Genomic DNA, 23,393 nt, shown 5'->3' with positions numbered 1-23,393 from the left:
TTAAATGACCTTTTAGGTTCCTTCCAACTCCAAATTTATGATCTTGTGAGTTAGAGTGACTTGTACAAGACTAGTTCTAGCTTGAAGGCACTCCATTAAGTATTCCAGTTCCCGCCCCGAGACAAAAAATCTTTGGGAAAGACAACTTTGCCTCTGGGAAACCCATAATTTGGGGTTTGGAGTTGTGGATTTTGGCAGTGTGAGGACATTTTCCTGGACCTTGGTAAGGAGGGGACGGGTCAAAGCTTCGTTTTCAGCACTATCTAGAGTCGGACAGCTCTCACAACACCCCCAAACCCCTATCCCCTTATTCCTAAAATTAGGGCTAAAGGAAGACATAGGCAAGTCCCTCCATGATAGTTCTAGAATTTCCCGCGTCCATCTTAGAAAATATTCAAATATTTTTCAAATTCAGACCTAGGCACTCACCTCTCTATCTCGAATCAAGTTTTCTTGGCCCAGAGTCCTATTCTGGAGTAGTTTTAGCTCCTAGAAGGTGCCAAGATAAGCATAAGGTGCCCCAGAATCGTGCGTTTCTTTCTCCCTCCTATTCACCCCCCAGACACCCGGCTCTTCAGTTCTACTTTAGAAATACTCCTAGAGAGCGTGCTGGGAAGCAAACAAGTGTGCATACATAGTGGAGTTGAGATGGGGTGGAGATTGGGCTCTTCCGAAAGTCAGACTGTTTACTGTACCCCTGAGTCTTCAAATTTCTTGCACCCAACCGGACAGACCGTAGTAGCTGCGTAAGGAAGAGCCCGGGAATTCTCCGACCCGGCGGGAAGAGAGATCTGTCGGCACTAGGACCAGGGGAGGAGGAAGGATGGTTGCAAGAACCTGGAATCTGGCGGGCGCTTGGGCCTCGCGGAGTCCAGGGGGTGGAGCTAGAATGGGCCTGCCTGGCTCCGAGTTGTCTAGGGCTGCCTGATGGAGCCTGCGCTGGAGCAGCCGCAGGAGCCCGAGCCCGGGGCTGTGCTGGTACCCGCTGGCCGCGTGCTTAGGTGAACTTGAGGGAAAAGGGGGAGACAGGGGAGGGTGCTGACCTTAGGGGGCTGAAGCCCCGGGAAATCCTCGTGAGTCAGCTGGCAGACCACGTGAGGGAGTTCATTTTAGGCAGGAGGGAGAGGTGGGTTAGAGAGAGAAAAAGGGATAAGTTCTGAAAAAGTGGGGGCAGTTAGGAGTGAGGATCCGGGGGCTTCTGGGAAGGGGATAGGGGGGAGAAGTGGGGCTGGTACCGGAGCGTAAGGTGACCAGCTAGGTCCGAATAGAGGCAAAGTCTAGGAGGCAGGACAAGCAGGGCAGAGTCCCTAGTGGCCCCGTAGGTCTCAGGTCTCTCTCCCCCCGCTTCTCTAACCCTCCCTTCTCTTGCAGTTCCGAGGAGTTATTCGCAGCCCGATCCCGGGACCAGAAGCTGCCTCTGCGCTCACATGGCCAGAAGGTCTTCCTCCCCGACGGCTCCGAGGCCCAGGAGGAGCAGCTGCAGTTGTGTAGACGGGAGCTTTGGACCCTTCTTGCGGAAGAGCGAGTGGAGCGACGGTGGGTAGATAGATTCTGGGATGGGGGTGGGTAGGAGAGAGACAGAGAGGGACCAGAGGCAGATTCCCAGATAGAGAAGAGACAGAGCCCAGAGAGACAGACACAGACAGACCGACTCTTCTCTCTGTCTCTGTGTATGTGTTTTCGGGGGGAGGGGAGTCGCCCCTTTCTAGATCTTCACAAAGCTTTTCCATTCCCTACTAGGGGCAGTTTGGTGACTGCCGAGTGGAGTCCTCAGGATGGGGTGGTAACTTTGAAGACCTTTGCGGTGAGTGTTCCTACCCTCTGCCAAAAGCAGGTGGAGGGGAGACCCCTGGTGACCACTAGGTGCCCCCTTAAAAATTTCCACTTTCTTTCATATAGGGTAAATTCTGGCAAACCATGGGCTTCTCTGAAGGGGGTCAGCAGCGATTATACCCAGAAGAGGCTGTGTACTTGCTGGAATGTGTAAGTTGCCATAGCATTTGATGGGTGCCTTAATGCTTCTGAATATTTTGCCTGACCTTGAGTCTCAGTTGCTTTATCTGTAAAATGGGAATAAAAATTTATGTGGTGAGTGCTTTGCAAACCGTAACCGTGTCTTCTGTTGGGTCTGTGGAAATTTAATTTGTTAGAGTAAGCAATTCTATAAGGGAGGTCTGAGTAAAAAGAAATTTGCAGACTAGTTAGGATTAGAAAACTAAGACACATACTTCTTTTTTTTTTTAAATAACTTTTTATTGATAGAACCCATGCCATGGTAATTTTTTTTACAGTATTATCCCTTGCACTCGCTTCTGTTCCGATTTTTCCCCTCCCTCCCTCCCTCCCTCCCCCAGATGGCAAGCAATCCTTTACATGTTAAATAGGTTACAGTATATCCTAGATACAATATATGTGCGCAGAACCGAACAGTTCTCTTGTTGCACAGGGAGAATTGGATTCAGAAGGTAAAAATAACCCGGGAAGAAAAACAAAAATGCAAGCAGTTTATATTCATTTCCCAATGTTCTTTCTTTGGGTGTAGCTGCTTTTGTCCGTCATTTATCAAATGAAACTGAATTAGTTCTCTTTATCGAAGAAATCCACTTCCATAAGAATACATCCTCATACAGTATGGTTGTTGAGGTATATAATGATCTCCTGGTTCTGCTCATTTCACTCAGCATCAATTCATGTAAGTCTCTCCAGTCCTCTCTGTATTCATCCTGCTGGTCATTCCTTACAGAACAATAATATTCCATAACATAAGACACATACTTCAATTATATTTATATATACTATGTGCCTGGCACATTGTTGTTTTTCAGTCATGTCCAATTCTTTGTGACCCCATTTGGGAGTTTTTTGATAAAGACACTGGAGTGAGTGGTTTGGCACCTCCTTCTCCAATTCATTTTACAGATGAAGAAACTGAGGCAAATAAGGTTAAGTGACTAGCCAAAGGTTAAATAGCTAGAAATTTGTGAGGCTGGATTTGAATTCAGGTCTTCTTGACTTTAGAACTCTCACTCTATACACTTTGACACCTAGCTGCTTGACATAATTGGTGCTTAATAAATGTTTATTGACTGTAGGGATCAGTTGAATGAACAATATACAGGATGCCCCAAGAGTCTTAGTACATAAGCCATCAAAATATAAAAGTTACAAGCTTACAAAAAATTAGCATTTGAAAATTTATTTAAATTTCATTTTCACAAATGGGCAAAATTTGAATAATATATTTAAAAATTTTAATTTTAATGAGACAAGGCACTTGATGTCATTATGCATTGCATATATGCATGTGTTCTGAATGACATTTTCTCCCATGAATGGATTTGTAAAAAAAAAAAAAAAAAAAGGGCTCCTCCTTTTGCCACATCAGTCACCTAACCTATCATATTCATTAGAATTTTTTAATTATATGGTCAAAATTATCATGTATATATAAAAACCTTGTTCTTTGGATGATCATAAGTCCAGAGTTACAAATGAAATCTTTTCAGACACTGAGCAACATCTAATGAAAGTTTTTATAAATCTCAAAAATCAACTTATATAGTACAAGATGAGGATTATGTTTACTTTTAATAAGAAACACTTGTATTTTAAAATTTTAAACAACCTTTCAAATGTTGTTTTTTGCAAGTTTGGGAGCATTTATACTTCTGAAGTTATTAAAGTTTTCAACTGTACTGAAACTTTAGAGACACCCTGTTTACTCTTCACAGAAATAGAGATGGTAATGTTTTCATGCCTTCATATCCTGTGTTATTCTCATTTATGTCTTTACCATCAGGGCTCTACTCAAAGGCCTTTTGGAGGTCTTAATGATCAGCCCATTTTGTGTTTTAATTTTGCATTTCTTGAATATTTTCTTGAATGGATTGGGCAATACTTAGGCCCAATGTATATATATCTCTGTGGTCCTTTTGGGTCATTTATAACTTGAGCTTTTGCAAATTATATTTTGCTGTGATTTCTAGCCATTTAGCATCATTCAGAGCATTATGCCATTTCCCAAATATAATCTGGCCTTGCTGTCTTTGTCTCTTTCAATTCTGGGCCCCAAGTCATTGTCCATTTATGGTCACTCTCCAAGATACTTGTACTGGCAGACTAATTCAATGAACCACTCAGATAACTTGGATTCTATGGACAAAAAGCATTCTCTACTCATTGGTTTGTTCCTGGGTGGATAGTTTTGGATTTCTTTTGAATGATGGTGGATTTCATTGAAGAAACTCTGTATTATTCTGGGTCTTATTGCAATCTGTATTTTATCATATGTAGTATTTCACCATCTATAAGAATCTCTTTACTGTTTGGACGTTAGCCTTTTTTTTTTTTTTTTTTTAAACCCCTCATTTGATATTATTAATTGGAGGATCATGGATAAAGTTAACTCTTGTGTTTGCCTCTGTTAAGGAATCTTTCAGAATTTTAACATATGGATGAGAGATATCTTATTGGGAGATAGCTTTCAAGACTCTGTTTTGTTCTACCAAATCAAATATATTTTTAATAAGAAACATATCTCTGATTTTATTGTGTTTTAAAGAACTTTAGATAATGAAGCTTCCTTCCTGCATCTGGGCTAGGTTTGACATGTCTGAACTATAACACTGAGAGATTGTGATTTGTCCAGGGTCACACAGCCAGTGTATGCTGAAGGTGGAATTTAAATTTAAGTCTTCCATATCTAAGGTTATTTTCTATTTATTGTGCCACATTACCTCTCCTTTTTTAAAAAGTAGTTATACAAATATAGTTATACAAAAAGCACAGCAATATCTTATATTCAATATGACTTTCTATCTATTGTTTGTATAAGTATGTGGTCTTTGCATCTAATCTTCATCAAGAATAACTTTCCATGTAGATTTTATGGAGATAAGGAATTAGCCATGTGGGTCTATGGTGGTTTTTTTTTTTTTTTAAGTAATATATTTTTAAAAATTTAGTTTATTTTTAATTTATGGACTAAAGCATTTCCATAACATAGTATAATAAAAAAGATGATTGCACATTAAACTGCACATCTGTTATGTACAACTTAACATCCTTTTAAAATATATAATAAACTTACCATGTACATGTTTCTCCCCATCTTTTCCTGCCCTAGAGATGGTCACATATTTCTATTTATGAGTTCTTTCTCTGGATGCAGATAATATCTTTCTTCCTATGTCCTTTATTTTTAATTTGTAAATTTATAATAGTCAAAATGACTTAGTCACTCAAAATTGTTCTTAAAACAATATTGCTGTAACTGTATAACAATATTTTCTTGGTTCTCTTCACTATATTGTGTAAATCATTTCTAAGAGCATTGAGCTCATCATTTCTTATAGTACAATTATATTCCATAACAACCATAAACCACAACTTGTTCAGCCATTCCCCAATTGATGGGCAACCCTGCAATTTCCACTTCTTTGCCACTATAAAGAAAGTTACTATAAACATCCCATTCCCATTCAAAGTTATAATTACTACTTGTGAATTTCCCTCCATCTTATTTTGACTCATTCTTTTCTTTCTCAGTCTTTCTTTTTACCCTATTTTTGTTAACTTACCTTCTCTCACTCCCTATCCCTCCTACCTCTCTAAGAGTCCCTTCTTTTCCCCACTCTCCCAAATCCCATCTATACAATCCTCTAAAGTCCTTCTCTTACCCTATCCCCCAGATTTCTCCCCTCTCCACAAATTCAGAAGGCTTTTAATCTGCATCTTATTATTAGTATTTTTTTAATCTATGGTTTAATATTATTCTTGTTATTGTATGTTTCTCAACGCATTCTTATCCATTTCTTTTATTGATGCAAAGCTGAACTTTCCCATAACTTAAATGTTTTTCAAGAGCTGTTGTAGCTGAGAAATGTATCACTGTGAAGCTAATTCAGTAATGAGCCACAATGAGCTTAGCTATGCTAGTCTTTGACCCAAATGAACTGTAGTCCATCATTTGATCCATGCTCAAAAGTTTTTCCAGCTTGGTATAGAACCTACCCGAGATTTGTGCTTTAAAAGCATGACTTTTAGGAAGTCACACTCTGTTCCATTTCTTGAATTGCATCAGCATGGGTGATAAATTTCCTCCCATTTACATGCACACACACACAGACAGTTTTTTCCATTTTGTCTCCCTCATTAGAATGAGAGCAGGGACTATTTTTGCCTTTCTTTTTATCCCTAACCTTTAGCTCACAGCCTGGGGAAATATAAGTGTATGTTTAGAGTGGAAGAGGGAGTGCTTATAATCAGAGCTTTTGTTTTCTCTTGTTCAGGGATCCATTCAGCTTTTCTACCAAGACCTGCCCCTGTCCATCCAGGAGGCCTATGAGATGCTACTAGCCCAGGGTACCAGAAGCTTTTTGCAGTACCAGGTATTCCCTCACTGCCCCTTAGGTAAGGGAAAGGGATGTCACTGGGTGAACTTCACATACACAAGTGAGGAACAGCATGTATCTGTTTAGCAAAGAGCCCAAGTGGCATCCAAATCTGTGGACTCAAATTAGAATTCTAGAGCCAACATTTATTATCTCAGTTAAACATAAATCCCTTAAGAGCTGAGACTTGTCATTCCTGTTATTGTATGCACAGTACCTGGTGCATATAGGCACTTTATAAGTGCTTGTTGTATTAAATTAGCTAAGTGACCATGGGCAAGTCTTCTAACTGTTGAGTTTCAGTCCTCTTATCTGTAAAATAAAAATAATAGGTTGTTAGAAGACCTATGTCACTGCGATATTTTCAGGATGTCCTAAAAAGTGTTTTATTTATAAAGCACTATATATATATATATGTGTGTGTGTGTGTGTGTGTGTGTGTGTGTGTGTGTGTGTGGACAGTTAGATGGAATAGTAGATAGAACACTGGGTCTGGAATCAGGAAGACTCTTCTTATAACTTCAAATCTGATCTTATACACTTAGTTGCTGTGTGATCTTGTGCAACTCACTTAGCCCCATTTGCCTCAGTCTCTTCCTCTGTAAAATGAACTAGAGAAGGAAATGGCAAACCATTCCAGTATCTCTTCTAGGAAAAAACCCCAAAATGGGGGGGCCACAAAAAGTTAGATATAACTGAAACGGCTAAATAACCATAAAACTATAAATGTGAGATGTTGTTTATGCTGTCCTAAGTTTATATTCTGGAGAAATGGGAGGAGATATCCTGTCTAGACTGACTGAGAATTTTACTTAGTAAGCTAGTGCTAATATTGAGATACTCCAAGAGTATTCTTCCTTCATCAGCTCCTTGAACTTCCTTCCTTCTTTCCTTCCTTCCTTCCTTTCTTTCTTTTTTTCTGTCTTCATTCATTCATTTGTTTGTTTTGCTGAGGCAATTGGGCTTAAGTGACTTGCCCAGGGTCACACAGCTAGGAAGTGTTAAGGGTCTGAGGTCAGATTTGAACTCAGGTCCTCCTGAGTTAGCTCCTTGAGTTTTAGAGGGAGGAGGACACCTCAGCATTTAAAACACAACAGACCTTAAAACTAATGGCTCTATCCTTCTGGCTGTTGAAATGTGTATGTAAAGCCCTGTAAGCATTTGGTAGAAGAAAGAAATAGGGAAGAAGGGAAATATAAAGGAACAGGACAGGAGGGAGAAAATAGGAATCTAGCATTATGTTTTCTGTCCTTGGGGAGCTTATAAGACAGGGAATATTGAGTAACAATGATGGAACTGTGCCAGGAAAGAGATTTCCCACTTACTCAGATTTGGGTGAATTTCTGACCTCTCCCTTTTCTTCTAGGTTTTCAGCCACCTGAAGAGACTAGGCTATGTGGTTCGGAGGTTCCAACCTGAGTAAGGCCTTTTGAATTCTTGTAGACCAGGGATGCTAGACAATTTGGTTGTTGTCTGTGTATCCTAGGACCTTTCAGCTGGGGCTCTCTACTCTGTGATTAGAATAGATACATTGCCTAAATATTTTATGGTCTAGCCCCATCTTGACCTTATTAAGTCAAGTAGGGGGTAGGAAAAAAGCTAGCAGACTAATGGGGGTGGCTAAAGATCACAATCTAAAGTCAATCCGTGAAAAAAGAAGCAAAAAAATTGGGAATGATGAGAATCTTATGCCACCTGCCACAACTCAGAGAGGAAACTTGACAGCTGAGAATAGGGTTGGGAAAAATGTTGTGTCTTGCAACTCTACCCTTGGGGGTAGAATGGGGATATGCGGTACATTAAACTCCTTCTCTGCTCCCTTGTACAAGGGAGCAGTTATATATGCATACATATGTGCATGTATATACACTTATACATACACATACACACTTGTACATATGTATATTGATATCTAGGTGTATGTGTACCTATATGCATATAAACGTGTGTATACACACCAACATGTATTTATACATATGGGTGTATGCATACATATGTGTGTGTATATACAGATATATATAGCATACTTTGCAAACTTTAAAGCATTATATAAATCTCATTTGTCTTTATAAAGTATCCAGTTTAGAACCATTTTCAGATTAACTTGATTATTCAATAAATGAGTATCATTTCCTTTAAGGAATTGGCAGTCTTGTTTTTTTTTAATCTGTTATATTCTCAGGCTTAAAAGTTTTTCACTGTTGATAGGTTTTATTGATTATTTCATATATAACATGATAATTATTATTACATATATTATATATGTTTATTAATATATTTAAGCTCACCAAATTCAGAGCTAGTTAGTTTAAGCCATATCCCAAATCCCAACTTGCCCTCTTATAGCTTTGTATTATTGAGTGTTATAAATAGGGCTAGGCAAGAATAAATGGAAGTTTCTCTTATTATAGAAACCTACCTCCCACCCCACAATGTGTTCATCTAATGCACATAAAATTCTAGTTTTTTTATCTTGTTCATTCTTCCATCTCTTCTTTTTGTCTAAGCTGCCTTTGGGGGTTACAGCTGAGGGGATGCAGATAAGAACCTCTCTTATTTTTCCACAGCTTGGTCCAGTCTCCCTACGAGAGGCAGCTTAACTTGGAGAGCAGCAGCTCTGAAAAATGGCATGGCAAGAGAAAGAGAAGGAATTCTAGTCCTCGGTAATGGTTATAATAGCATCATAGCTATTCTTGGGGGTAGGGAGTGCAGAGAGAGCGGTTTAGAGAAAGGTGTGGGGATCCCTGGGAAGAGGTGATAATGAGGGCAGTGTGTGTGACCCCACCAGCAGTAAATTCCTGAATTCACCAATAACAAACATTCAGCCAATCAGGCTGAAAAGTGAGCCACCAGAAATTCTTCTTTAGGGCCAGCTTTAATGGTGTGTGTGCCCCACTGATGACACATGTGGGATCAGATATGCTTCTTTCCCACATCCTTCAGGCCTGCTGATAAAAAACCCAAAGCATTGGAGAATCCTCTGCCAGAGGCAGATGGTACGTGTGAAAGTCAGACAACTTCAGTCCAGTCCGCCCCCGGCCAGAACAACAGGTTCCTGCAAGAGAAGCCTCAGGAATCCAGCCATAAGAACGACCCAGGGGGCTCTAGCCAGCCTCCTGAGTCCCCTGGCCAGGTCCCTGGCCAGGCAGAGCAAGCTGGGAGGACTCTGAAGGAGGGAGAAGGAAGCTGGGGTAGAGCAACAGATGACAATGGGAACAACAGAGCTTGTAAGCCTCGATGGGACTTTGAGAAAATCGCATTCCCTAACATGGCCTGTGATCGCCCCCATACCCTGCTACTAACCCCGGCTCCGGAGTTGCTCCCAGGGAATGTCACTGCACGGGAGATTGATGCAGCCCCTTGGTGCCAGAAGCTCAATCAGCGGAAAGAGAAGCTCTCCCGGAGGGAGAAGGAGCAGCAGAGGGGGACTGCTCCCTTCCGAAATGATGTGAATGCGGACCCTGAGGTTCAGCGCTGTACCAGCTGGCGGGCATATAAGGAGCTGCTACAGCGGCGGTGGCAGCGGAAGACCTGGAATCGCCCCCCAAACTTGTGGGACCAGTCAGTCACTCCCCTCCTGAACCCTGGCCAGGCAGCCAGCCCAGGTATAATTGTAATGTAATAGAAAGATCTGATTTTTTGGCCCTCATCCACAGCCAGGTCCCTCACTAAATTCTGAAGGAAAGTCAGTGTGAAATGCTGTGATATGGGATGAGCATAGTTCAAGAAGAAGGCCTTACTGCTTTGTGATGGGATGCGGATTTGGTAGGGGCTGTTGGAGAGTGTGGGGCAGCTTTGGGCCTAAAATTCACAGAAGTCATTGCAGACTCAACAGGGGAGTTATTGCATGGAAGAAACTTAACAGGAGAAATTGGCCATTGTCCAGAGTCATTCAGGACCCTAGACCAAGAGAAAGTGCCGTATAGAAAGGACCAGAGAGAGAGAAAATTCAAACAATCAAGGGAATTAATTAATGGAAGGATGAGGAAAATAGGTCTTGTCCAACTATAAAGATAAAGGTTGAATAGGGAAATGAAGTCTACAAACACATGAACAGGAAAACAGAAATGGTAAAAATAGACTTGTCTACTAGGACAGGAGATGGATATGCCTTAATGCCCTTACAAATATTTATGGTACTCATTATTTCAAAAAATAATACAGGCTAGAAATATACAATTTTCTTGTTTTCTTTGGTTTGGTAGTATTCAGATTAATTCAGAGAGAGCAGATCCATACTAGATTCTAATTTTTTTTTCCTTCCCAATACAGCCACTGTTCTTCAACAGATCTCCTTACTGCAGACCACTCATCTCACTGATGGAGTTGATGGGTAGGTCTCTAGAGAATTATTTCTCCAGTTGTTGAAGAGTCTCAAAGTTCTTAGGGGCTTTTGGTCCTCAGTACCCTATATGTCCTGTTTTGACTTTATCCATGAAGGATAAGATAGAAGGAGAAATCCCCCCTCGAGTTCTCCAGAACCAGGGAAGCTCAGCAACTGCTATCCTTTCTAGGAGCTAAATGGGGGTGGAGGTTCTAGAATAAATGGACATATGTGGGCTCTCAACCTCTAGGATTGGAATGGAGGAAGTGTCTAGGAAAATTAGTTCCTGTCCTAGCAAATGAAATAATGTTTATAAAGCGTAGTGCCTAGCACACAGTAGGCAGTTTCTAAATGTTTTCTTCCTTTCCCTCTCTTCTTCTCTAATGCCATTTTAGTCTCACCACCCCTTAATCTCCTTTCTATCTATCAGGAGGCTGTTGGAAAAGTCTGGGGACATGGAGATTAGTTTTGACATCTATCAGGCAGATAGTGTATCCAGTTTCCGGAAAAATGACCCAGGAAGACCATATGCTCGGATGTGCATCAGTAGGTATGAACCAGAATAAGAGCTGAGATCTTGAAACAAATAAGCTCTTTCTTTTCATTCTTACCATTCAGCCCCTTTTTTCTTGAGATCATGCCCTAGGGGATTGGCTAAAGCAAGGAAGGATGGTTAACTTGGTGAATAGAAGAAGATCTCTATGGGACCTATACCTGTGTTCAGATATTTTAAGGACCATCACATGGAAAAATGATTAAGCATGTTTAGCTTGACCCCAAAGGACCAAGCTCGGAACAATTAGAGAAATAGGGATGAGGAATTTGCAAAGGGGACTAATATAGGCATTAATCAAGAAAATTTCCCAACAGTATGAGCTGTCTAAAAGTGAATTAGGCTGCCTCCAGAGGTAGTGGGGTTTCCCCTCATTAGAGATTTTTCAAGTGAAGGTTATCTATAGAAATGCAGAAGGGATGCATATATGGGGATGGATCAGGAGGTTCTTAACCTTGTTTGTGGCAGCCCCTCTGGTGCAGCCGATTGAACCTTTTTCAGAACCAGTTTTTTAAATGCATAAAGTAAGTGCATAGCACAGGAAATTTGTCATACCTAAAAATTTTGAATCCCTGGGAGGTGGTCTTTGAGGTTCTTCCCAATCCTTCAATTCTGTGATTCTGTTCCAGTCCTAGCCTTTAAGAGACCATTTTCTTCCATTATGTATCCTAAAGAAGACTTTGTATAGAGTATGCCCTGTGTATTCTTCTGTTTATTTTGTTGTAGTTTTGGAGGCAATTGGAGTTAAATGACAGGGTCACATATCTAGTAAATGTTTGAGGTCACATTTGAATTCCAGGGCTTCATTTCGCCACCTGTATATTCTGAGACCATTTGTGTGTTGGGGTGGTGGTTTTGCGGGTGTTTCTGCTACATTTTTCATCATGTCAGGTTGGCAGGTCATGTGAGAAAGAGACTCACAAAGTCACACTCTTGAGCTTTGTTTCATCTTAACCTGGCTTAAAGCACTGGGCTGAAGGGGCCTAGGGAACTTGGGAGATTTGTCCATTGTTGTGGTCTCATTCAATGCCTCATTCAATTTCTCTACAGATTTGATGAACCTGTCCCAGACCTGCACACCCTCAAGCGGCTGTCTTTCCAAAGTGGGGATGTTCCCTTGATCTTTGCCTTGGTGGATCATGGTGACATTGCTTTCTATAGCTTCAGGGATTTCACACTGCCTGTGGACCTGACACATTGACCAACTGACCTCCACATCTCGTTGGGATAGCTTCTGCCCTTGATCAGGGATGGCTACCCAGATGATATGATGGGGGAAAGCGTTGCTACAGTTTTGGCCGGCTTTGCTCTCAGGAATGATTTCCTACTCAGATTCCCAATTCTCAGCTGCCTCTGTATTGGAACTTTTGCCCTTATGAGTGATATTTTCCTGTTGTTCATTCCAGTCTAAGCCACTTCCCACAGGAGAGCAGGCTTGAAAAATGCTGGGCAAGTTGTATTGCCTTAGTCAGGGATTCTTCCTCATGTTTGTTCTGATTTTTCAGTGGTGCCCTTAGGACCCAGTACCTTTCTTCTCATAGGCCAAATAAGGTGGAATCTTGGCCCTGTTTTAATGTAAGAAAGGTTGGAAAACTTGGATGAGGCTAAAACCATTAAACCTCTTTCTTTATGTCTGCTGTGACGGTGTATTTTAGGGTAGTTTGTCAAATCTTACTCATCCACTTCCCACCCATTCCTGACTTGGAAGCTATGGTTGAATCTGTTCTCATTTTTACTTTGTGACCTTCCCTAGAAGGCAAAGGTTTGGTGCCATCCACTTTTATTTTACTCTCCTATCTAAACTCATTTCTGGGGCAAAGGGGGACAACGACAAGAATTTATCTGCTTCATAACAGATGAGTAGGCAGCACTGATTCTAAAATATTTTCCTCTACTTTTGGGTATGGAACAAGGAGAATAGGATGAAATCTAGCTTTCTCTCTCTATCCCTCTAGACCCCTTCTCTTTGGTCCTACCCCTTCCATGTCAGAAATGATGGATTGATTTCTGTAGCCGGATGGTAGCAGCTTCTGCCAACTTTCAAGGTGCCCGGATAAAGAGGATGGGTATAAAGAGAACCATCCTCTGCCCTGCAACAAGGCTCTAAATTATTCCATTTGGAAACAGCTGTTCTGTGGGACATATCATGGAGTCCCCATGTGTCCCCTGCCTTCCAGGCTCCCACATTCACCAGCTCGATCACATTGGTTCTACTGCTACCAACAGAAGGTTCAGAGCGGAGCTCCAGAGCCTTTTTTGTGTCCTGGGGGACTGGAGGTGGGTTAAGGGTGGTGGGGACAAGCAGATGCCGGATAATGCTGCTTCTTCACTTCAAGTCTAGCTGTCCATTGAGAGCCCCGTTCCCCCAAACAAAACTCATCTTCATTGGTTACTTCGGATTTCAGTGCGGCTGTCATGTATTGGGATGTAAGCCCCCTGTGGGCAAAAACTGTCCCTTTAAAATTTTTCCTTTCCCTAGCCTTTGAGGTATTGCCTGGCATCTAGCAAGCACTTAATATTTTTTTCCATTCATTCTAGAAACAGGACATTTTGTCCGCTAGTAAGCCTTTATTAGTGAGGTAATAGGGTTGACTGGAGCAGAAGGGAACTTTGTGAGTTTATAGGAAGGACAGCCCCTCCCCACCGAACCGTCCAGGGTAGTGGGGGATGGGCCTAGAGAACTAGAGAGTAACAAGAGAACTACTTCATGCTTCCCCCACGGGCGGTGGAACACAGGGCGGGGCGGGGACAGTGGTGCGGCTCCCAGGTACTCCCAGGTAGGCCAGGAGGTGGGCGTGGAACTCCAGCTCATGAATATTCACGTCCAGCTTTTGGCCGGCCCGTTGCCTTCTCTAGATTCAGGGATTGGATATTTCCACCCTTCTCTCCACGGCTCCTTCGCCCATCCTTCAGCTGTTCTTTCCCAGTTCCACGAACTTTCGTTCGGGGAGTCTCGAGGGGAGCGTCGGGCGGGATCAGGGGGGACACCCTCCTCGGCGCTTCTAGGGAGGATGGGGCGGGGCCCCGCGCTTATTTCAGAGAATCGAGGCCCCTCCCTTCTCTTTATGTAAATAGCTGGGCGTGCTCCACCTCCTCCCCGGCTCGGGGCGGTGGAGGTGACCAGGAAGGAGACGGCTCCTTAGCAGCCCGTGGGCCAGGAGAAGGGGAGCTTAACCGAGCCGGCTGCAGGCTCCCGGAGACGCCGAGGCCTTGGGGCAGCGGCCGGTCCAGAGTTGCAGGTGAGAGAGGGCGCGGGGTTGCGTGCTCCACCTGGGGAACCTGCCCTTTGTGGGTCCCCGGGGACCCAGGGGCCAAACTGAACGGGGCGGGGTGAGGATGCGCGCGGACCGAGGCCAGCGCCGAGACCTTCGAGGATCCGAGGAATTCCGTACCGGGACGCTGGTGGTAGGTTCAGAGCTGTGGTTCTCACCGTCCGGTCTCCAGGCGGCTTCCCGGGAGAGCGCAGCACCTGTAGAAAGCGGCGCCCGCCCGGAACTTCCCTCCGCGTAATCCGTCCGTGATTGGTTGTGGAACTTGGGTTTCTAGTTTGCACAATCGTTTTTGGGGTTTGGCTGTGGTGGAACAGGTGCCCGGCCCCAGGTGGGGGAGGGGGTGCCGCGCCCAGGGGCACGCCAGAGTTTGCTTGGTCCGAGAGTCCCCAATCCCCTGCCGCGTCCACACTCAGTTGCTGGCTTTGGGGGCTTTTTCCTGCTTCCTGATCGGGAGAGTTAACTTTCTAGCTCTCCTTTCCTCCAGAAGGGACCTGTTGCAGTCATGTAACCCCTGCGACTCACCTCCGGCTCTCTGCGCGCTGGGGCTCTGGACCCTGCGAGCCTCTTAATCCTCAGCCGAGCAGACACAGGAAGCCCGACGGACTATTTAGCTCTCTCTCTCGCCCTTCGCGGTTCCTACGTTCCCACACATCCTTCCCCTGCTAGGCTGTTTTTGGACACTGATTGGGTAGAAAAACTGGGACCTTAAGTCGGAGAATCGAGTACCTTTGCCCACACCAAGTAATAGGGAAGCTGGCAGAAAGCAGAGATTTAAGCAAAAATGGAAAATCCCGTGATTCTGCAGGGGGGGAAAAGGATCTTAAGAGTCATTTTAAATTCTTGATGTGGTTGGAATGTTTGACCACTGTAATAATAATGAGCTGGGGATCTACAAAGGTTTAGTAGAGGGTTCTCATAGCCAGTTTTCCTTCCCCTCCCACTCTTTCCCCTTCTGCTTCTGGAATGGTTTTGAAAGGGCAACTCAGTTCTGTGCCAAAATAATTGCTGAACTGACCTCCGTCTTCTGAGGTTGGGTTGAGTTTTTCAAAAATCAGGGAACTGCCTTAGTATTTATTTGGGGCCTTAGCACACGTGCTTCTGGTGTAGTGGGTTGGAATGATGTTGTGTGATTTTATGGACCAAGTACTGCACGTGGTTGTTGGCAAATTGGAGTTAATGAAAATGCCTGTTGCTGAGGAAGGGATTCAGTTTGTCTACAAAGTATACAAAGTCTGACAAGGTTCTAGACCCGGGCTGGTGTGTTGGGACTAAGAGAGAGAGGAGAAGCAAAAGAGAATAATTTGAGGCATAGAAAAATTAGAAGAGGAAGGATGGAGCTCAGTTCAGACAGCAAACCTTTATTTAACTGCCTTTTTATGTTAGAGGCATTCTGCAAATGCTGAGAATTCAAAGAAAAGTGTAAGACACAGATCCTGCTCTCAAGTAGCTCATAGTCTAAAGATAATAGAGGGAAGGCAATAGAAATAAGCTTGTGGATAGCATCTACTGTGAGCCAGCCACTATGCTAAGTGCTTTAAACATTACCTCATTAGGTCACAGGGTCAACACATAGTCCAGAATGAGATTTCAAGGAAAGGTTTGGGTAATGATAAGAGGTCATCTCATTGTAGGATCACTGCTTTGGAAGGAATCTAAGCAATAATCTAATCCAAACTTTTCATTTTACAGATAAGGAGACTGTAAAAAGGAAAGGAATTTTTAATTATGATTTTATAGGTAGCAAATATGTGTCAAAATTTGAAGTCAATCCTTTCCTTTCAAATCTCTTCCATTTTACTACAGCTGATGATTAATCCAACACTCTCCATTTACTGATAAATACTCCCAAGACCTGGCATGAGAAATGAAATGACCTAGGGTCCCAAAATCAGTAAGTGGGAGAGCCATGAATAGATCACAGGGCTCTGTCTCCTCCCAGTCCCTTACTTGTTTCCTTTGTATCAGGTTAGCACATCTATAATAATAATAGTAATAATAGCTACTATTTACGTAATCTTTTAAGGTTTGAAAAGCCCTTTACATATCCCCATTTTGTAGATGTGGAAAGTGAGGCCAGATGAATTCAGATGAATTCCCCATAATTCTATAGCTACTTTAGGCAGATTTCAACTTCAGCCTTCTGAACTCCAGAGTCCTGCACTCTCTCCATTGTATCACCTAACTGCTATTATCTATAGTAAGGCTTCTTAAACTTTTTCCACTTGTGACCTTTTTTTGAGAAATTTTTACATGATATCAAGTACATAAAATATGTATACAAATCAAACATTTACTGATAATAAATCATAATTTTGCTATCTCCCACATTCATTTACAAGCGCTCATCTAGGGTGTCACCCCATAGTTTCAGAAACTGGGATCTATAGCATGGCCAAAGCAGATTGGTCAGAATATTCAAGAGATGGAAATCACTGGTGATTTGTTGGGATGAGGGGGATTAAAAAATGTCTACATCTTTTTAAGGTGACATAGCATAGAACCTGAGATGAATATTTTAAGTATTTATATAGTACTATAGAGTGCTTTAAAATATACTCTATAGAGTCTTTATAGAGTATCTATAGAGAGACTCATTTTTACCCATTTTTTAAAAGGCCAGTACTCTTTCTATACATCTTCCAGGTAGTGACTCAAGAAAATTTTAATCTTTTGTTTTCAGCATTCTTTGAGTCTTAACCTAATAAGCTTTTTGGGGGGAATCATAATGGAGTTAGAATTGGCATTGTATTTTTGAATCAAGGACTGAACCTGGTGGAACAGTGCCCAGTGAAGTGTTTATGTGGACTTTCCCATTCCCCTTCCCTCCCTCCCCCCCCATTTCATAGAAGACAGGATTTCTAAGACCAGGGTTCTCTATGGCCGAGTCACAGAACTTTCCTGAGACTAACTTGGGAAAAGAGGAGCTAGCTTGAGTTAGAGGAAGTAACCACTGCTGGAAGTAGTCAGATTGTTAAGAAATATGAGAGAGGATGTGAGGGTTCACTGTTTCAGGTGTAGAAATCCCAGAGTGCATAGTCATTAGAGTTTTCTAGGAGCTTAGGTAGAATTGCTTTCTCCTATTGTCTTCTGGAGAGAGAAGAAAGAGAGAGGGGATCCTCCTATACCACGGTCAAGACTTTGTGGAGATCTTAGTTCCAGAGCCTTCCACACATTGGAAAAATGCTACCTGGGACCTATAGTGTTTTGGGTCGTGCAAAAAAAAAAAAAAGAAAAGCAAGAAATAGCATTGGTTCCTTAACTATTGGGGTTATCTGGTCACTGGACCTGTTTATATGTAGTAGAAATCCCTGCTCTATCTCTAGGTTGTCCTGATTGTTTCCTTGATGCTGTGTCCCACAACTGGTAACGCTTATGTGCTTGTTCAGGGAACTGCTGGAACCTGGGCCAAAAATTATGGACCAGGGCTGGGGTTGGTTAACCTTTATTTTTGTCATAGATTCCTTTGCCTGTCTGAAGGTAGGAAGTTTGTAAATACATAAAAGAAAATACATCATTTCAAATGCAACCAATTATATTGAAATACAGTTATCAAGTATTAGAACAAACAAAAAATTTACCAACTGCAGGTTAAGAATCTCTGAGTTAGGAGAAGTTGAGCACAAACACCCAGAGCTTTTGGAGTTGAACAATTCTTGCAGAGGCACCTAATGTCCTGGAACTTGGCTAGCCAACTTAACCTCCAGTTAAGTGCTAGTGATTTTGGTGGCCCCTTGAAGGACCATGGGAGAAGTCTCTTCATTAGTTGGTTAAGGAATTTTGTCTGAACAAAAAAAGTTTTCACTTCTTAAATCCTTTATCCGGCATGAGCCAGAGTATTTCTTAACCTTCTTTGTGATTTTTTAAAATTTGCTGCCGAAAGGAGTAGGATTTGAACCAGCTATGGAGAAAATAAATATATATATATAATATATATATATATATAATGAATTCTAAATATTTACTCTGAGTGAACAGTTATCAGACGCTCAAAGACTTACAGCTTATTAAGACAGATCTTGTTTGATTCAACCCTCTTAAGAGATTCTTGGGCCAACAAGAAGCAACATTTGTTAAACACCTACTGTGTGCCCAGGACATGTGGGCACACAGGACATGTGGAGGGCCTAGCCCTCCATAAAAAGCTGTGAGAGGAAGGGGAATGACTACAACCTTGTCTGGAGGGCATTGAGGGACTCTCTTTCTTGTTTACACTTGCCCTGTAGTGGCCTTTTCTGGGGATTTGGTCTATCTGCCTCAAGGGAGATCTTCCCTCTAGGCTTAGCAGTGAAATGAATTTCTTTTGGACTTAAATGTGCTGGGAGTTAACTAGCCAGCTAGAAGGGTACTTCTCTCTATGAGCTTATTTTTTAAGAGATTTTTAAAAAATGTATAAGTAAAGGGGAGTTGGAAAGATAAGGGAGGTATACTTTACTGGCAGCTTGGTTTGAAGGTGACCAAGAAACAATATGATGGCCTGGTTCCTGGCAAAATAAAATAAACTCACTTTTCAGAGCCCAAGGACCTGGGGTATATGGCTTCAATGACAAGAATGGCTTGTCCAAGACAGTGTAAGGTACTCACTGCATACCCGGCTCTATGTTGGTGGAAGATTAAGTCAGGGTTCTGGAGAATCACCCCAATAGTTCTTCCATTTTCAGAGGATCTAGATTGAATTCTTGGTCTAGGAGAGGCTTCTAAGGAGTGGGTAGGGCAACTGCTCCTTTTTAAACTATGTCCCTCAGGAATTTAGAGACCAGAGTTTACTCCTGAGCCAACTGTCCCAACAATCCCAGCATTTAGAGTAGGTGGACATCCTGGAAATATGACTGAGTGCTTGGGTGATGTGGGGCCCAGGCCTGCAGCAGTACCAGTTAATCTCCTTTAAAGCAGGTTAGGAAAATCCTCAGATTGCCAGCCCACTGGACAGGGTTCCCACCTCAACCAGAAGACTGAGCTATGCTCTTTTATTGTCCTAAAAAACTGAGCCTGGGAAGTGGCTTTATCTCAGTCTTTTTCTGGGGCAGAGAAAATGGGAGACCTTGACTAACCATATTTTTGATGCGCCTGTTGTTTGAATCATTTTCATTCCTGCTCAACTCTTTGTAATTCATTTAGGGTTCTCTTACAAAAAATACTGGAGTGAGTGGTTTGCCATTTTCTTCTGCTCATTTTACAGATGAAGAACTGAAGCAAATGACTTGGCTAGGATTACACAATTAGTAAGTGTCTGAGGCCAGATTTGAACTCATGAAGATGAGTTTTCCTGATTCCAAACCACTATCCACTGCACTACTAGCTATTCCCTCTTTGTACTACTAACTGTCCCATTTTCTTGAAGATATTCTTCATATTCTTGTAGCCATTTAAATTCAAGGAAGGGAAAGAAACTTGGAAATGGAACTGGGCATCTGAGTAATATTCCCAATGGCTCACCCAACTGAACCCATGCTTTGTTGGCCAAAACAAATAGGGGTGCTTGTCTGTTCCTTTCCTTGCTGCTCCCTCTGTTTTCCATGTTCTTGCCTCTCTTTTTTGACCATTTCCTCTGTATTGCCACCCCTTTAAATTAATGGTACAGCACAGAGGGCATGGGCAAAGAAACTGAAATTTTGAATTTAAAGGGACAGCAATCCCAGAGTGGAAGCTTTACATTCCTTATTTCCTCAACTTGAACTCTTTTCTCTGGGAGTATTTGGACTTGTCATTTTTCCTCTGGCTGCTGTCTTTTGCTTTGGGATTTTAGCATTATTATCTGCCATGCTAGAATGGCAATGGAAGGTGATAGGTAAATATTAATTACCAATAACAGGCACTTTTTTTTTTCTCAGTGGTATTCTATTATTACAAATACATGTAAAGATAGTTTTCAGCATCCATTTTTGTAAGATTTTGTGTAGCATGTTTTTTCCTCCCTCCAAAGCCATAAAATATAAAAATATAAAATAAATATAAAAATAAAAAACCTCATAAGATGAACCTTATATAGGTTAATCTTGTACAGTCATTTCAAACAAATTCCTGTATTTGTCAAATAACAGGCATTTGTTAATATCCTTCTGTGAGCTTGGTCCTGGGAGGTGCAAAAATAAAAGTTAAATAAGTAGTACCTTTCCCTCAAAGATATTTGCTTTCTATCCAGGGAGATAATATATAGACAAGGCAGTTTTGGGGGAGAGGCACAGGCTCACAAAGCCACATTTGTAGGCAGCATGTGAATTCAAAAGGCAAAAAGGAACTGGATTCGAGGTCTATGCAAGTGGGAGATAAAATGTTATGCATGAGGGATAGTAAGAATCCTGGTTTGTCTGGACTAATGTGAAGAGAATTTAGGGCTTAAATCTCTCCAATCTGACTTTCTAAACGTGTTGGAATGTAGATCTCTTTCATCTCTGACCAGCTCTCCTTAATAAGATGGGACTTAGTTGTGGTTAAACCTAATTGAATGTGGAAGCAGGAGTGGTGGAGGAGGAAAAGCTATCATAATTTTCCTCAGTGCATTGCGAGCCTCACCCTCTGAAGAGCAGTCGTGTTTGTTGTCAGAGCTGACCTTCCTCCCTTGTCTTGGGGATTCCTAGTAAAGGTGACATTTCTTTCAGGTTCGGGGATAGGGAGAGTGAATCTTGGTGAGACTTCTGAGAAATTAAGCCTTCTTAGGCATCTTGGGCACCACAAAAGTTGTTTTAGATGTTGGCTGGTACAAATCGCCAGTCAGTAAGCATTTGTTAAACACCTACCAGGTGTTAAACACTTACCACCTGCCAGGCATTGAGGATACAAAGAAAGGCAAAAGATAGCCTCTGAGTTCAAGGATGAGCCCATAGTCTAATGGGAGAGGAACCATGTAGATAGTATACAGAATAAATTAGAAATAATTAACATGAGGAAGACACTAGGGGTGGGTAGGGAATGCAATGGTTAGAACATTGCCCTTGGAGTCAGGAGAATGTCGGTTCAAAACCAGACACTTTACTACCTGTATGCACCTGGGTGAGTCACTTAACCCCAATTGCCTCCAAAAAAAAGAGGAAGAAGAAGAAGACACTAAAATTAAGGGGAATTGGGAAAGGGTTCCTGTATAAAATAGGATTTTAGCCAGGATTTGAAGAAAGCCAGAAATCAGAAATCGGAGACATGGGGAAACATGAAAATACCCTGACTCAGGAGGCTTATGTCACTGAATAGGAGAGCAGCATCAGTATGTTTTAGAAAGCTCATTTAATTCAACTGGAGTATGTATTTATTTGGGGGGAGGGGAAGGTGTTAGAACAGTAGAAACTTGGTGGGAGGAGGGGCAGATTGTGAAGGGCTTTGAAAGCCAGAGGATTTTATATTGGATCCTGAAGGTGATTATTAGTGATGGAAATAATGACACGAGCCAGATGGCCTGTTGGTTGCCTCTACCTGTCATTTGGTGTAGGCTCCGCCTCTTAGTGAAGACGTTTGGTGATGTGATTGATGAGATGCCAAAGCCACAGCTTCACAGGATGTGTGAAGGGAGAGGACAGCTTCTTAAATTAGCGCCTTAGACTGTAGGGTTTGCTCATCAGGGAAGTAAGTGTATTTTAGAAAGCTCATTCATTCAGCAAGCCCGGGAACTATGAAACTGGCATGTAACCAGAAAATAACAGTGGTCCTGTCTATTCTAGAACAAATTCATCTCCATTTGGGCCCTTTCCTTCTGAAGAAGGGCAGGGACCTCCTGTCATTGTCTCTGACCTGCTTCCTATGTCCATCTGCCCCCCAAGATTTTTGGCTCACTATCTGGGCTGAAACTGATTCCACAGGAGCATTAGATCATGGATTCAGAGCTGGCTGTACCTCAGATATCATCCTATTTAATCCCCTCATTTTTAAGATAAGATAAACTAAAACTTAAAGTGTGGAGTAACTCGACCAAGATTACCCAGGTACTGAGTGGTTGAGTCACGATTCAAATTCAGCAGTTCCCCACTGTACTGTGCGGCTTAGAGCCCCCTTCCCCAGTCTCTGCCAGAGTTGCTCATCCCAGTCTTGTGCTATGGTTTGACCTCTGAAACAGTGACCAGGATGAGTTGGCCACTTTGCTCAGACATCTCCAAAAAGTATCAGCTTAAAAGAATTAAACTCCTGCCCTTTCATTTCTCTATAGGCAAAAATTTTATTTCATCAAGTGCCTACTCTGTTCCAGAAAATTTTGGAGATCCTTTGGACTAGGGAAACTTTGAAATTACAGAAGAGAGACAGCCCCTTGCTTCTCAAAGAGCTTATGGCATTCTATTATGAGGAACAATAAATATTTACAGGAAATTGAGAGAGAGAAAAAAAGGCTGGGGAGTGGAGAGAAGTTTATGTATGTATACATATGTGTGTGTGTATATATGTATCCCTGTACACACAGGGCAGAATTTTTTAGAGAGGAAGCAACAAAGAGTTCTTCAAAGCTGTGACATTTAAGAGGGTGAACCTTGAGAAGAGGGACTTCAACATTCCAGGCATGTGGGGGCAATGTGCAAAGACTAAGGAGAAATGTGCATGAGGAATACTAAATGGCCCATTTTGTCTGACTTCTAGAGTTCATACAGAAATAAAATGTCATAAGGGTGGAAAGATTGTTCATACATCGTTGGTGGAAAGGACCAATGACATCAGAAGAGTGATGTCTTGACTTGCAAGTGAATTAGATTTAAATGAGGCAGTGCTGTGCAAGGTCATCAGCCTTGTTCTTCCCTTCAGAGTCTGATGATCAGAGTCTAGTGACTACACATAAGTCAAGAATACTGTTGATGACCTAGCAGCTGGAAAGATGGAAAGATGGAAACTTAGAGTATAATGGGCTTTAAATGCCTAATAGAGAGTGCTTTTTATCCTAAAGG

At 42.2% G+C, this 23,393-nt stretch overlaps 2 protein-coding genes across 4 annotated transcripts in view; both read left to right on the top strand.

The window, feature by feature from the left end:
* Nucleotides 1-889: 889 nt before the first annotated feature.
* On the top strand, nucleotides 890-12,899 carry TSEN54 (tRNA splicing endonuclease subunit 54). Of its 2 annotated transcripts, none has more exons than XM_051995106.1 (11): nucleotides 890-1,001; nucleotides 1,372-1,536; nucleotides 1,741-1,804; nucleotides 1,900-1,983; nucleotides 6,291-6,389; nucleotides 7,759-7,811; nucleotides 8,960-9,055; nucleotides 9,336-9,997; nucleotides 10,665-10,725; nucleotides 11,147-11,266; nucleotides 12,320-12,899. In XM_051995106.1, the coding sequence occupies exons 1-11, from the start codon at nucleotides 928-930 to the stop codon at nucleotides 12,468-12,470; spliced, it is 1,629 nt and encodes a 542-aa protein (XP_051851066.1). In that variant the 5' UTR covers nucleotides 890-927; the 3' UTR covers nucleotides 12,471-12,899. The 2 variants fall into 2 exon arrangements, with proteins under 2 accessions (XP_051851066.1, XP_051851067.1); XM_051995107.1 differs by having other exon boundaries at nucleotides 11,147-11,262; nucleotides 12,320-12,477.
* A 932-nt stretch (nucleotides 12,900-13,831) lies between these two features.
* LLGL2 (LLGL scribble cell polarity complex component 2) overlaps nucleotides 13,832-23,393 on the top strand; it is a 73,157-nt gene continuing 63,595 nt past the window's right edge. For both annotated transcript variants that reach the window (XM_051995088.1, XM_051995089.1), the window contains exon 1: nucleotides 13,832-14,508. The gene's annotated coding sequence lies outside the window, so the exon portion shown is untranslated. The remainder of the gene's footprint in view (nucleotides 14,509-23,393) is intronic.

Source organism: Antechinus flavipes, chromosome 4, assembly GCF_016432865.1.
Source record: "Antechinus flavipes isolate AdamAnt ecotype Samford, QLD, Australia chromosome 4, AdamAnt_v2, whole genome shotgun sequence".
Lineage (NCBI taxonomy): Eukaryota > Metazoa > Chordata > Mammalia > Dasyuromorphia > Dasyuridae > Antechinus > Antechinus flavipes.
Note: the sequence above shows the minus strand (reverse complement) of the source record. Positions and strands in the feature narration are given on the sequence as shown.

Bases quoted from the DNA above. Each gene is read 5' to 3' on its own strand.
- TSEN54 (XM_051995106.1), top strand. From the start codon at position 928: ATGGAGCCTGCGCTGGAGCAGCCGCAGGAGCCCGAGCCCGGGGCTGTG. The intron at 1,984-6,290 runs GTAAGTTGCCAT...TCTCTTGTTCAG, and splicing joins CTGTGTACTTGCTGGAATGT to GGATCCATTCAGCTTTTCTA. The intron at 9,056-9,335 runs GTAATGGTTATA...CACATCCTTCAG, and splicing joins AGAAGGAATTCTAGTCCTCG to GCCTGCTGATAAAAAACCCA.